Here is a 15,031-nt window from a genome sequence, read left to right as displayed (position 1 = left end):
TAAAGTTGTTAGAAAGATTTTTGGCAAGGTGCCAGAAGGAGCGGGAAGAATTCGAGTTGGAGAGTTGAGAGCATTTAGTATGGATGAAATTATTTTTAGTAGAGCGTAGAACAGACTTAGCACGATTCCCGGCAGAAACGTAAAGATGATGTGATTCAGGGGTGGGTTGGCTCCGGTACCTTTTGTAGGCCCTCTCCTTGTTGCGGACAGCATTAGAACAAGCGTGATTAAACAAAGGCTTTCTTGCGTTAGTCAAAGGATATGAGAAAGGAATGTATGCTTCCATGCCCGAGAGAATAACCTCCGTAATGCGTAAGGCACACTTAGATGGCTCACGGCCATGGAAGCAATAATCATTCCAGGGAAAATCAAAGAAGTACTGCCTGAGGGCCTCCCAGTCCGCGGCTCCAAAATGCCACAGACGACGTATCCCTGGAGGGTCCACAGGCCGTACCGGAGTGATAGGACAGGTTAAGGTAATAAGGTTGTGATCGGAGGAGCCCAACGGAGAGAAAATATTAACACAGTAAGCAGAAGGATTAGTTGTGAGGAAGAGGTCAAATATGTTGGAGCTCTCTCCAAGGCGGTCAGGGATATGGGTAGGGTGCTGTACAAGCTGCTCTATGTCATTAAGGATAGAAAAGATGTAGGCTTGTTCACCAGGTGGATCAGTGAAAGGAGAGGAGAGCCAAAGGTGGTGGTGAACACTGAAATCTCCTAGAATGGAGATTTCAGAGAAAGTAGAAATGGATAGAATGTGCTCCATCGTAGAAGTAAGATAATCGAAGAATTTTTGATAGTCAGTAGAATTAGGGGATAAGTAAACAGCACAGATATATTTAGTCAGAGAATGACAGGAAAGCCGAGGCCAGAGTGTAGAGAATTCGGAAGAATCAAGTTCAGGAACACGAGAGCAAGATAAGTTGTTGCGTATATATACACAACAGCCACCTTTGGCTTTGAAATGAGTATAGAAAAAGTAGGAGGATACAGAAAAGGGTTTGCTGTCAGTTGCCTCAGACAGCTGAGTCTCAGTTAGAAAAAGAAGGTGAGGTTTAGAGGAGGAGAGGTGGTGCTCAACAGAGCGAAAGTTAGAGGAAAGGCTGCGAATGTTGCAGAAATGAAGAAGAGAGTCAGACAGTGGTTCCAGGCACCTCGAGTCGTCACCGGGAGAGGGGCGGATGGTGGGGGCATTTATGGTCCCCCCCCTGGGGGGGACCATATTTACTGTTACACACACACACACACACACACACACACACACACACACAATGAATCTCATTCCCACAGTCCAAACACGCACTCACACGGAAACACACACACACACACACACACACACACACACACACACACACACCGCTCGCTGGTGCAGTGGTAACGTTCTCGCTTTCCAACTGGTGGACGGAAGTTCGCGCCTCGCTCAGGTTGCGAAAAGTTTCACTGACGAAGTGGGTGGTTACTGTCCCCCTTGAGCAAGGGGACGTGTGTGTGTGTGTGTGTGTGTGTGTGTGTGTGTGTGTGTGTGTGTGTGTGTGTGTGAAGGTCACAGCCTTGCCCTTAGATCGGACTATATGAGCTCCCAGCTCCCTTCCAGGAGGGTAAAAGCTGACAATCACGACCATCAAGTGATCCTGACCGACCCGGTGAATTACACACACAAACGCTTGCATATCCACTATCCACACCCCAGTGTTTGACCTCTCTCTCTCTCTCTCTCTCTCTCTCTCTCTCTCTCTCTCTCCACACATGGACCCCCAACATTTACGAGTATACTGTATACACATGCACACTTCCTCCCTCGGCTCCAGTAAACTGTGTGTGTGTGTGTGTGTGTGTGTGTGTGCGCGCGTACGCGCGCTGAAATAATACGACGCATACTAATAAAACATAAAAATATGATCAATACGATATTAGAAAGGGTAGACAGGCAGGCAACAGTGTAAATGAGAGAGAGAGTTACATAGTTACATAGATACACAGACCACACAGACCTTACGGTCCCTACGAGATGGTCCGGCCTTAATCCTAATATAGTGCATAGGAGCAGGAGAAAAGGATAGCACAGCAGAAGGCTCTCTCCCCCACCCTCCAGACCCTCCGGCATTTGCCGTACAGGAAACAAGAGAGGAAGTAATACCTCGCAGGAATGAAAAACCTGAAGGAATTTTATAGGATCGGCAGAAAGTAGAATAATATGGAAAAGGAAAATTTGGGCATACAGCCACATACTTACTCTATGCATGCAATTTTTTTTTTTTTTTTTTAATCAAAAGATGAATAGAATGTTTATTTATTATTTATATTCTATAATATTGTCTGTGTCTAATAGACACATGAATGCAGACGCGAATATGCAATAATTGTTCCATCCTAACTAAAACGATACCAATTGCGTCGAGATACATGTCCAGTCTCTTTTTAAACATATTTATGGTACCACTTTCAATCACATTCCCAGGGAGTTTATTCCATTCGCTTACAACAGAGTAAGTGAAGAAGTTTTTGGTTGTATCAAGATTAGCCCTCCTTGCTTGCAACTTCATACCATTTCCTCGAGTTACAGTCTCGGCAATTACTGTGAATAGCTTGTTTGAATCAGTATTACTGAAGCCTTTTAGCATCTTAAAACATTCAATCAGTTGTCCCCTGAGTCTCCGTTTTCTAAGAGAGAATAGCTTTAATTCCTTGAGTCTCTCGAGGTATGGTTTCTTCCTCAGGGACGGGATTAACTTGGTAGCCCTACGCTGGACAGCTTCCAGTATTTCTATATCTTTAATTAGGTGAGGCGCCCAAAACTGCACTGCAAACTCTAAGTGTGGCCTGACTATGCTTTTGTATAGGGGGATTACAATATCTTTGCTTTTATATGTAAAATGTCTTTTGATGAAGCCTAGGGTCCTGTTGGCTTTATTGGCGGCAGAGATACATTGATTCGAACATTTCAGATCGTCTGAAATTAGTACGCCTAGATCCTTAACTAGTGAGGACTTGCTAATGAGAGAGAGAGAGAGAGAGAGAGAGAGAGAGAGAGAGAGAGAGAGAGAGAGAGAGAGAGAGAGAGAGAGAGAGAGAGAGAGAGAGAGAGAGAGAGAGAGAGACTAACAAACAATTGTAATCAAGACAGATATAGACAGATAAAGATAGATAAGTAGTGAAATACACTGACAGTTAGAGATGCACTTAGAGACAGACACGCAGATAGAGAAGTATTGATAGTGCCAGACAGCCGCATCCGAGACAGATATAGATAGACAGACAGACAGGTAGATACACTGATAAAGAGAGCTGCATTAGACAGATAAATAGATAGATAGAGATGCATTGAAGATACATAGACAGATATGTAGACCTGCATTAGCACCGTCCATACATAAGATAAAGGTGGATTGCTATTGGCTGATGAGACAGGGCACTCTGGAGGCCCATTGGCTCTTGCTGAACGATACCCAAATGGAGCCAAAGTTAATGAAATGCAGTGATGTGTGGTGGGATATATGGACAGTAATAGTGAGAAAAAAGACCGAACGAAATTAAGTGGAAATTAAAACAAAGAAAGATTGAGCGACATAGTGTAAAAACTACGTTAGAACAAGACTATCTATCTATATACCTAGGCTGCTTCCCCCAAGGGAAGGGAGGTAGCCAGGACAGGACGACACACTCCCCATTTACTCATTCAAACACATTCATTCGCAACTTAGCCCCAAAGGGGAGAATGGACAGATCCACACCGCAACACATCGCAGAAGGGTCAACTGCGTAGTGCAATCAGTGACATCCGCAGCAGGGCCCGACAGCAGCGCTGGTTTACCCCTGCCACGTCATAATAGACCCGTCCCCTTACCCGCACCTGACCTGACTAGTTGATTAGACCAAATCCGGGAGAATATCCCCTCAGGGCTGCGTCATCATTTATTCATTGACAATTTCTCTCCATTTATTTCTGTCACGCACAGCCACTCTTCCTTGCTCAACAGACATCCCTCTCGCATCCAGCGCTCTCTTCACACTGTCCATCCATCCTATTCGTGGTCTCCTTCTCAGTCTTACATTTCTCACATCAGATCTAGTTATCTTTTTCACCAATCGCTCATTATCCATTCTCTCCATATGCCCAAACCATCGCAACACCCTCTGCTCAACTCTACCAGCCATCTCCCGAATAACTCCAGTTCTCCTTCGCACTTCATCATTTCACACTCGATCCATACGCGTCACTCCACACATACTCCTCAGACACCTCATCTCCATTACATTCAAACTTTTCCTCTCTGCTACACCCATATTCCATGTTTCAGCCCCATATAACGCAGCCGGTACCACAACACCCTCATACAGCCTTCTCTTTACATCCATCCTAAGTGAACATCTAAACACTTCATTCCTCCCAGCACCGTACCTACTTCATTCATTCTAAACTTCATTTCTGCATCTATTCTTCCATCCACAGCAACATGTGACCCTAAATATTTAAAACATTCGCGAGATGTTTAAAGTAAACATTAAGAGAATATATGAATTAGTTCTGCTATAGATGCACACCGGTCATGTGAACAAACCGGACTGTTTGGTAGCTACGCGACAGTTGACCATATTATAGTTAATAACCAGGCAACTAAGACAACTTTTAGACATGAAAAGAAAGATTCGTGGATAAGGGAAAAAGGTAGATAATATGGACAGGCCAAGTCCCTGGTATAGCGGACAAAAGACGGACAACCAGGGCAACGGAAATGCAAGCCCGACGTGTATGAGGGGAAGAGCCAGACAAAGAGCGAAATAGACACATGAAATGCCGAAATTTGCTGGTATTCCATGGACCAGGCTAATAGCTAATATTGAAGGACGGGGTGGAAAAAGATGAGAGAGGTCTTTGCCCTGCAGTGGACTGACTCAGGCTGCTGTTTTGTGTGTGTGTGTGTGTGTGTGTGTGTGTGTGTGTGTGTGTGTGTGTGTGTGTGTGTGTGTGTGCGCGGGGGGGCGGGCAAATGCTTTAATGGTGTCTAATGTGTATCTAAGCGTGTGTAAGTGAGCGGCCACACTTGCTCCAAATATGTGACTGACAAAAGGAAACGAGGCTCAGGGGTCCGTCCAACGTTATGACTCAGATACTGCAGCGGCTCTCACCCGGTGGGTCGCTTCGTCTTGTCGATCACATGTTTCCAACAAGTGTGGCCGCACCTAACACCAGCTTGCAGGCTTCTGTTCCTTATACTTAAACATGTGTTCTTCCTCCCAGAAGCATACTGAAGGCAAATGATTCACGCCACACCAGCAGATGCTTATTAACTTCATTACTGTAAGAAATATGTTCCTAAATTCACCAGCTCTATCTTACCATTTAGCCAATTACAGGAGAAATTGGCAGAGTCAGATGTGTTAATGTGTCGGGAATTATTAGTAAGAAGAGTATTTCTGAGAAGGAATGAAATTTTTATGAAATAATAAGTGATAAGAGAGAAATCCAGTGCGTGGGAAGTGGAGGAAATGAAAGGTAGAAGTTGGTGGAGGTGTAATTGATCGGTCGACCTCGGCTATAAGAAGCAATAAGATTGATTAGAAAGTCTTTAGACAGAACATACCTCTGCCAACGCCACTGCCATTAAAAAGGATCTTGATCCGTGGATAGAGGATAGGGATCCATCCAAAAATTTAATCAATTCTTTGCTGACCCATGGCCCACCCTTCCACAAACCTTCATTGAAATTCACAGAGAACTTTTGGAGACATTGTGCCGGATACACCGGATCTGAATCCGCCCAAAAATTTAATCATTTCTTCCATGGTCCATGGCCCACCTTTCTACAAAATTTCATCACAATATATTCATAACTTTTTAAGCAATCCCGAATCTGGATCCGTGGTACAGGATCCTGATCCGGATCCTACCCTAAATTTAAACAAGTCTTTCTTGGTCCATGGCGAACCATTCCACAAAATCTCTGTGAAATTTATAAAATAAATTTTGGATATTGTGCGGGATACCCCGGATCCGCATTCGGATCCGGACCAAAATTTAATCATTTCTTCCTCGATCCATGACCCACCCTTCCACAAAATGTCATCAAATCCGGTTCATAACTTTTTCAGTAATCCCAGACCCGGAACCGTGGATATAGGACCCGGATCCAGATCCACCGCCAAATTCAAACAATTCTTTCTTTTTCCAAGGGGCACCATTCCGCAAAATTTCAGTGAAATTCATAGACAACTTCTGGAGATACTGTGCGGGATACTCCGGATCCGGATCCGGATCCGGCAAAAAATTTAGTAATTTCTTCTTTGGCTTATGGCCCACCCTTACACAAAATTACATCATAATCAGTTAAGAACTTTTTGAGTAATCCTGTTATCAGAAAAACCATTGAAGGGAAAAACATAACCTCCATTTCCGAGTTAATAATGATACTAATAATAATAATAATAATAATAATAATAATAATAAAAATAATAATAATAACAACAATATTCATCAAGATCATGATCACCATAATCATAATAAATACAACAACAACAACAACAACAACAACAACTACTACTACTACTACTACTACTACAACAACTTCTACTGCTACTACTACTACTACTACTAACTATTATTATTATTATTATTAATATTATTATTATTATTATATCAATCCATCCATCTAACATCGAATCCTACGTTGCCCGAAGAGAAGCGTAGAAACCGGGGGCTCGGCAAGTTGCTCCTGACACTTGAAGTGAGTGACCAGCCTGACTCATCCTGAGTGGCATGACGTGAGTAATAAGCCATAACCACTCCTTGGATATAAACCTGCACAGGCCCAATCGGATTGGAGAGCCATAATTGCCCACTAAATCACCCGACCCCATAATTTAGTTATATGGTTACCACCCAGCGGAATAAATGGTTTCCTGGTGTAAAGGAAACCATTTGCCTTGTCACTCAGTTTAGAGTCACCCATAGGCAGAAGGAAGAGGAAAGAATGAAGGTAAGAAAGACAGAAGAGGGAGTGTAAAGTCACCTGTAGGCAGAAGGAAGAGGAAAGAATGAAGGAAAGAAAAACAGAAGACGAAGGAAGGTAAAGAGCAAAGGGCAGACACCCAATACTAACAAATAATAATGCAAGTAATCATCATCACCAATGCCATAATAAGAAGAAAGTACTGAGAGAGCACATACCTCCGCCAATGCCACTGCCATTAAAAAGGATCCGGATCCGGATCCCAGGATACAGGATGCTGACCCGGATCCCGATGCGCCCCCAAATTTAATCAATTCTTTCTTGCTCCATGCCCCACCTTCCCACAAAATTACATTTAAATTCACAGAGAATTTTTCCAGATATTGTGCGGGATACTCCGGATCCGGATCAGCCCAAAAATCTTATCATTTCTTCCATGACCCATGGCCCAACCATCAACACAATTATATCAAAATCCGTTCATAACTTTTTGAGTAAAGAAGCTAACAGACCGACAAACAAACATACAAACAAGCCAAGGTCTGTAAAAACATAACCACATTGGCAGAGGTAATTATAATAACGAGGACAACACTAGCAGTGTCACAAATCTTCTAAAGCACTCAGGTGTGGTGCTCCTCAGGGTTCTGTTCCTTCACCAAGTATCTCCTGTTCAGCAAGTATCAGAACACCATCCTTACAACCTTCCCTCTTAACATTTTGAAACTGGAAGGCACTGACAGAGCGCATACCTCCGACAATGCCATTGCAACTAAAAGGGATCCGGATCCAGATTTGTCCCAAAATTTAACCAATTCTTTCCTGGTCGATGTCCTAACATTCCACAAAATTTCACTGAAATTCATTGACAATTTTTGCAAAATATTGTGCGGGATACTCCGCATCCAGATGGGGCCGAAAATGTAATCAATTCTTCCACGGTGCATGGCCCACCCTTCCACAAAATTTCATTAAAATCTATTCATGCCTTTTAGAGTAATCCTATAAAAAGAAAGACAAACATACAGAAAGACAAATAAACAAACTAACGTGGGGTAAAACGTAACCTTCTAGGAGTAGGTAACAATGAACCAATGAACATATTCTCCAGTAACTCCTCATAGTTATACATGGCCAGTAATTTAATCAGTACGGAATGAAGAAAAAACTTTATGCCACATAATTATGAAGTAAACAATTCTTTCAGAAAAATTGTAAAAAAAAAAAAAAAAAACACGATCAGCAACAATCAAAGCGAAACCACAAATTACATGTGTACTGAAACCACCTGTCACCTGTGTACTGAAACCTATCATCCGTTTAATTATAGTATTTTGATTAAGTGTACTTCCTACCTTCTTACTGAAAACTCACACTCCTATCACACTTAAAGGGGAACAATAAATGATGAAAATATAATGGTGAAAGAACTGATGATTGGATTAGATCAGACGAAGTATTACATTTTCCTAATAACAGGCTTTATTTTTCTACTTCTGCTGAGAAATCTGGCAGTAAAGAAGTTAATGAATGCAAGACCTAATCCATGTCTCCCTTAAGGTATGTATGTTTGTACTGAGGACACTTAAAAGAAAACAGAGAGAAAAAAAAATCATACTTAGACTATTATATTCTACAGTATTCTTTCCCTAACCATGTGTGTGTTTGTAATTCACCGGGTCGGTCAGGATCACTTGATGGTCGTGATCGTCAGCTTTTTACCCTCCCGGAAGGGAGCTGAGAGCTCATATAGTCCGATCTAAGGGCAAGGTGGTGACCTTCACACATGCAAACACCCATCCCCTTGCTCAAGGGGGACAGTAACCACCCACTTCGTCAGTGAAACTTTTCGCAACCCGAGCGAGGCGCGAACTCCAGTTCACCAGTTGGCAAGCGAGAACGTTACCACTGCACCAGCGCGGTGTGTGTGTGTGTGTGTGTGTGTGTGTGTGTGTGTGTGTGTGTGTGTGTGTGTGTGTTTAAATTCAATTCTCCATGTTTTTTTATTACTGACATAAAACAGTCTGGGAACAACGTAAATCTTAACTGTTAACAGCAGATCATCTGGCATAGACGTACCCTCCCATCTCTCTCTCTCTCTCTCTCTCTCTCTCTCTCTCTCCTTCCACTACCCACCTTCCCCTCCTCTCTATTACCATCTTTTCTCCTTTCCTCCATCCCGCCTCTTCTCACTCCCCCTAATTATCTCCCTTCCTCTCTCCAGTTCCTTGCATGCTCTGCTCCCCCTTTCCCTCCCTCCTTCTCTCTCTTTCTTACCGCACCCCCTTAACTAGCTCCCTCCCTTCTCCGTCCCCTCTTTCCTCCTCTCTCCTTCCTTCTTCCATCCACCAGCCCCATTCTCCACCCACTACCTCACCCTTACTTCTGTACATCTCCCCTTCCATCTCCTCTTACATTCTCCTCGGTTTCATCTCCCTATAAAACACGGAATCCACACCTCTCCACTTCACTCCACTCACCTTCTCTTGCACAGCGAATAATCAGGTAACCTCATTTGTGAATTTAATTCAGATACAACCCATTTTATACGTGCCACCTCTTAAGACTTCTTCACCTCTGGGCACTTCTCGTTGTGAAAAAATGTAAAAATCTCTATTAACACTGGTTATCCTTTCACTTGTACTAAATCGTTTTTGTTATGTAAGCGGTAAAACCATCTGATTTTCTTAGTTATGCGAAAAACACTGCCAGAGAATTGCCTAAATTGCTTGATTAACTTAGAGAAAACCGAAAGCTTTTACATCCTAGAGCAAAGTAAGTTACTCTAATTGTGTACATTTGCGGCAACAAATCTCGATGACACTTTGATAATCACTCACTCAAGATCTATAGCCATAATTTTATTACCTTATTCCCTCTTGGTAATATACAGAAAAATTCAAGAAAGATTTCATTTCTTCTATAATTGTTTTTTTTTTTTTTTTTCGCTGAGTATCTTTTAACAGGAAAAGAGCTTTAAAGAAGAATTTAAAAAATATATCGGGAGTTGTTTGATCCTTGGTTCTCTTTGCATTATTTTTCTCTAACTTTATTATTTTCTCTCATAATCTCTCCATCGTGAATGCTGATTTGCAATAAGAGGTTAACACTAGAATATGAAGATAGTCAAAGAAAGGATGTAACGACGAAGCTTTGTCATATCCTACCACTGAGGTGCGTGAAATAAGCTGCAAAAACACGTAAATCTGGGACAAATTACGGTTAAAAGGAAGATAAGCTGGTAACTCTACTAATTCTCCACTCCTCGCTCACCCTTCCCTCATTTTCCATCTCCACTCCGACACTTACTCCCCACACATCCCTCACGCTCCCTTCTCATACCTGCCTTACCACTTCCTCATTCACTGCCCATTCATCCCTCACTCTCCCACCCTTTACCTGCCTTACCGCTGCCATACTCATTCCCCACTCACGCTCCATTCTCCCACCCTTTACATTCCTTCCCGACTTTCAGAGACATTCCTCACTCATCCCCCAATTTCCCTCCCTCTATATTCCTTCCCGAATCCCACACACACACTCCCCATTCATCGCCCACTCTCCCTCCACTTACCACTTCCCATCTCACTCCTAACACATCCTTCACTCTCCCTCCCCTTATTTGCTTTCATTACTTTCCAACTCACTCTCCACGCTCCCTCCCTTCACCTACCGTCCCCACTCTCACACTCACCCTCTCGCTCTCCCCTACAGGCACCACCACCACCACCACCATGAGGATCGCCCTTCTTAGCCTCTTCGTCATGGGTCTTCTGGCCGGAGGAAGTCAGGCACTGAGTCTATTGCCCTGCGACGGGTCCAGCGGCGTACTTGGCTCTCTTCTTGATGGGATTCGTATGTGGTTGTGTTTTGGTTGCCGTCTGAATGTCACTCTCATTCGATGGTTCTCCTTTTAACATGCATATTCATTCACACAGGCATTCGTACACTCGCTGGTATCAGATGGTATCAGATATAACACACACACACACACACACACACACACACACACACACACACACATACACACACGCATCCATTTAGCAGTATTTATTGTACTTATTGATTCACTTACACATATCATTCACACAGGCATTAAAGCTAACGCAGGTGAAAGAACGTTTATACTATAATTATACTCTTAATCCCTCAGTCTTAATTAACTCCCACAAACACTCACACTCGCTTCACCTCATGCAGGTTCACTCATACCCCAGAGGATGCTCCATCTCACTCATTCATTTACTCAATACCCACTTATGGAGATTGCTGAAAGACAGTTTCGCAGTCGTTCTATAACTCAGGGTCAATCTCCTATTGTCACAAGCTTACTATAAAGAAGTTACTTTATTTGCAATATTTTAGTAGTTATGGATGGGTCGAACCTACCAAAACTTCCATCAGATAATACACTTAGATTTATATTCCTATGTTCTAAAGTCTAAACCATTCACACACGCAAAGCTGCATATGAGGAAGGGCCTTTCTTCCTCTTTCTCTGCCTCCCCGTTCTTTTCCGCTTATCTCAGTCGTTTCCGTTCTTCCTTTGCCTCCTCCTCGGCCTGCTCTTCTACTAACACCCTCCTTAACTCTCCACAGTCAAACCAATAGGTGAAGGAGAGATTCACTACCTTGAACTGTCTACCAATTGCTCTCCCGTTTTCTCCGCTCTTCCTGTTTCCTCCGTTGTTTCACTCTTTCCTCCTTCCTCTTTCATAAGCCTTCCGTGCCTCCCTCTTATCTCCCCGCCTCTAATAACCATTTCCTCCCCGCCTCTAATAACCATTTTCTCCCAACCGTCTACAGTCGGAGTAGTATGTAAGCTGCCGCTGTTATCAATCGTGTGCAAGAACAACGTGTTAGACTGCCTCAAGGAACTTGACATACTCTGCGGAGACCTCACCCAAGAACTGCTGGACTTAGTAATCGGAATTTTGAAAGAGTGCATCGCAGAGTTGAATCTGGTAGTGGATGTGGACCTTCTCGCTCAGATTAAACGTAATGTCACTATTTTACGCTGATTTTCACAGTCACTCGTTTTACACTGATTTCACAATGTCACTCTCTCTCTTTCGCTGGTTTTCATAATGTCACTCATTTTAAGCTGATTTTCATATTGTCACTGTTTTACGTTGACTTTCATATTGCTACTTTGTTTTACGCTGATTTTCATATTGTCACTCTGTCTTACGCTGATTTTGATAGTTACTCTGTTATACGCTTATTTTGATACAGTCACTCTGTGATACGCTGATTTTCATACTGTTTTACCCCGCCTCTCATAGCACAGGTTTATGTTATGTGATTATTTAAATCTGGCTCTCATACCCATGCTATATGTTATATGATTAGCTCCCATACCTTAAGTTTATGCTGTGTGATTGTTTTACTCTGACTCTCATATCCTGGACTTTTATGCAATTTTGTTTCACTCTGGCGCCAATACCATACCTTTATTTCATGTGATTTTGTTTTTCTCTGGTTTATATTACTTTAGTGGCAGTACAATGACTTTATTCTACTCTCACTACATGTTACTCATTCCAGGTTGGTGGTGCCGGAAAGCAGGAGAAAGCAACCTCAGCCTCTCTCATTCTGTTTCTCGGCTGTCTAATTTAATCGTCTACATAAAGTTATCTTAAAATTCCTTCACTCCATCCTCTTCTTATTCACGGTTTACCCCAGCTGCTTCACTTCTTGCTCTCACAGGTTACTGGTAGAGTTGTTCTTCCCTAAACCACTTCATTCCAATTTGCTTTATACCGTACACACTTCTCACACTCCTGGATGGTCACAACTCTAGTTAAAAATCTGTTTCAGCACTATCCTTCCACCTTCGTCTAGACCTCATCATATCCCTCATTAACTCCACTTCTAATCTGTATACTGTCATCAATCTCCCACCAAACCTTCTCTCTATTGGCTATAAGATAACATACCCTGATCTGCCCATTCCATTGCACGACGTCTACTTTAACGCGTCCCTGGTCTTTCAAGCTCTTTCAGTTTCATTTCTCACACTGCCATCTAACTCCACATACAGACCTGGAGAACTTCGTCACCAGCACTTCCACGCTTTTTCGGTCCCCAGTATTCAAGGATCGCTGCTTGCATCAATACAGGACCGTCAGGGTCACTTTGCGTTCCTACCCTGACTCCTCCTTCCCCACGCTGCACAGTGCCCTAATATTCCTCTTCTCCTATCCTACGACTTGCTTCAGGTCCCTTAGTTCTATCTGGTGCTTTGGCCACTTTTAAATTCCTACAATACTATATTTCCTTCTGTTTTATAACGATCATGCTTACATAGAGTTCTACTCCATCTGTTTGTTGGATGTCATCACCTCGGCTTTTCTTGTATTCGATAAACTTCTTCCCTTTTAATATGAAGACTTATTTTCAGTTTATTCTGGCAAACTGGATTCATCAAGTAGTTCAATGTGGCGAATATGTTTAATCTTCAGGCAAATTTGTTTTTATTTGTGATGTGGTAAATCTTTTTAATCTTCCTGTTAATTTGTTTTTCTTTGTTGCGTTGTAAATCTTTTTAATCCTCCTGCTAATTTGTTTTTATTTGTAATATGGTAAATCTTTTTAATCTTCAAGCTTTTTTGTTTTTATTTGTGAGGTATAGAGTTAAGATAATGATAAGACAATAACGATTGTCAATGACGAAGATTTTACACTAATTCATAAAGAACTAGAGTGAGAAAGACTTATTCTCTCCAAGTCACATTCCCCTCCAACATTCCCTCACACTGCTCACCTGCCTTGCACTGCCATCCCATCCTCTAAATTATGCTGCCCTTCCCTGCCTTCCTCTTCATTAACCTGCCCTGCCTTCCTCTTCATTACCCTCCCCAGCCTTCCTCTTCATTACCCTGCCCTGCATTCCTCTTCATTACCCTGCCCAGTCCTGCCATGCCCTGCGTCTTTTCAAACATAAGACAGCATCTCTAATCACTTGACCTAATCGACCCTCTCCCCTTCCTCTACCACAGTCGACACACCACCTGAGGTGAAATTGGATCTCTTGGTAGAAATCATTGGCCTTGACAACCTGGTGGACGTCATCCTGTGTCTGCTGAACAAGCTTGGCTTTGTGAGTACGACAGATAGATACAGAAAAAGTGAGAGAGAGAGAGAGAGAGAGAGAGAGAGAGAGAGAGAGAGAGAGAGAGAGAGAGAGAGAGAGAGAGAGAGAGAGAGAGAGAGAGAGAGAGAGTTATTATCTGATACTTATTATTTTATAGTAAAATGTATTTAGATACGAAACTTACTTTCATGATGATTATCACTCTTGCGGAAATTTTACTTTGTGGTTGTTCTAAACTGAAAAAAATATCCATAATCTCTATAACTCATCTCTAACGTGAAAAAAAAAAAAAATGTATAACGCCTGTAACCTCTCTGTCTCTTTGTCTCTCTCTCTCCCTCTCTCTCTCTCTCTCTCTCTCTCTCTCTCTCTCTCCTAAAAAAGATCTATAAGCTCTATAACTTATATGTCAATCTTGAAAAAAATATTAATAACCCCTATAACTATCTCTCTCTCTCCCCCTCAGCTCGTCGATTTCATCAAATGCGTGCTTGCGACAGTTATTGGATAAGATGGAACCCGCTGAACCGAACTGAAACCAAGTGAACCCGAACCAGGACCAATCTCCATTCTGTGTGCATGTGCGTGTATGTGTGTGTGTGTGTGTGCGCGCGCGCACGAGTGTGTATGTGAATAAATCCACAGCAGCATCTTACATTGTTTTTATTACCTGACTAATACACAGACCATATATATTTTTTATCCAGTTCAGAATAATGGCAATTTAAGTGATAAAAAGTATCACATAAATTCATTTCCACCTGAACTCTGAGCAACGGTAATATATATATATATATATATATATATATATATATATATATATATATATATATATATATATATATATATATATATATATATATATAATTCCCTTTTCAACATAACCCTTAATGGTAGTTCTTCAAGGGAACACTGCTCTGTCTTGGTGCTGAAGCCTGTGCATTCCAGTCATCAAAGGAACTATACTAATCAGGTGTAATCACAATGG

The 15,031-nt window shown here is 42.2% G+C and overlaps 1 protein-coding gene across 1 annotated transcript; it reads left to right on the top strand.

Annotated features, from left to right (window-relative positions):
- Nucleotides 1-9,408: 9,408 nt before the first annotated feature.
- Nucleotides 9,409-14,695, top strand: LOC145405777 (uncharacterized). Its single transcript, XM_080277013.1, has 5 exons — nt 9,409-9,452; nt 10,662-10,802; nt 11,754-11,945; nt 13,949-14,049; nt 14,510-14,695. The coding sequence occupies exons 2-5, from the start codon at nt 10,682-10,684 to the stop codon at nt 14,552-14,554; spliced, it is 459 nt and encodes a 152-aa protein (XP_080133139.1). The 5' UTR covers nt 9,409-9,452; nt 10,662-10,681; the 3' UTR covers nt 14,555-14,695.
- Nucleotides 14,696-15,031: the final 336 nt, after the last annotated feature.

Source organism: Coenobita brevimanus, chromosome 68 (genome assembly GCF_032717465.1).
Source record: "Coenobita brevimanus isolate Jiangsu-jjx chromosome 68, ASM3271746v2, whole genome shotgun sequence".
NCBI lineage: Eukaryota > Metazoa > Arthropoda > Malacostraca > Decapoda > Coenobitidae > Coenobita > Coenobita brevimanus.
This window is presented reverse-complemented; position numbering and strand designations above follow the sequence as displayed.

Excerpts from the sequence above, each read along its gene's own strand:
- LOC145405777 (XM_080277013.1), top strand. The coding sequence starts at position 10,682 with ATGAGGATCGCCCTTCTTAGCCTCTTCGTCATGGGTCTTCTGGCCGGA. Across the intron at positions 11,946-13,948 it reads CCTTCTCGCTCAGATTAAAC|TCGACACACCACCTGAGGTG; the intron begins GTAATGTCACTA and ends CCTCTACCACAG. Across the intron at positions 14,050-14,509 it reads TGCTGAACAAGCTTGGCTTT|CTCGTCGATTTCATCAAATG; the intron begins GTGAGTACGACA and ends TCTCCCCCTCAG.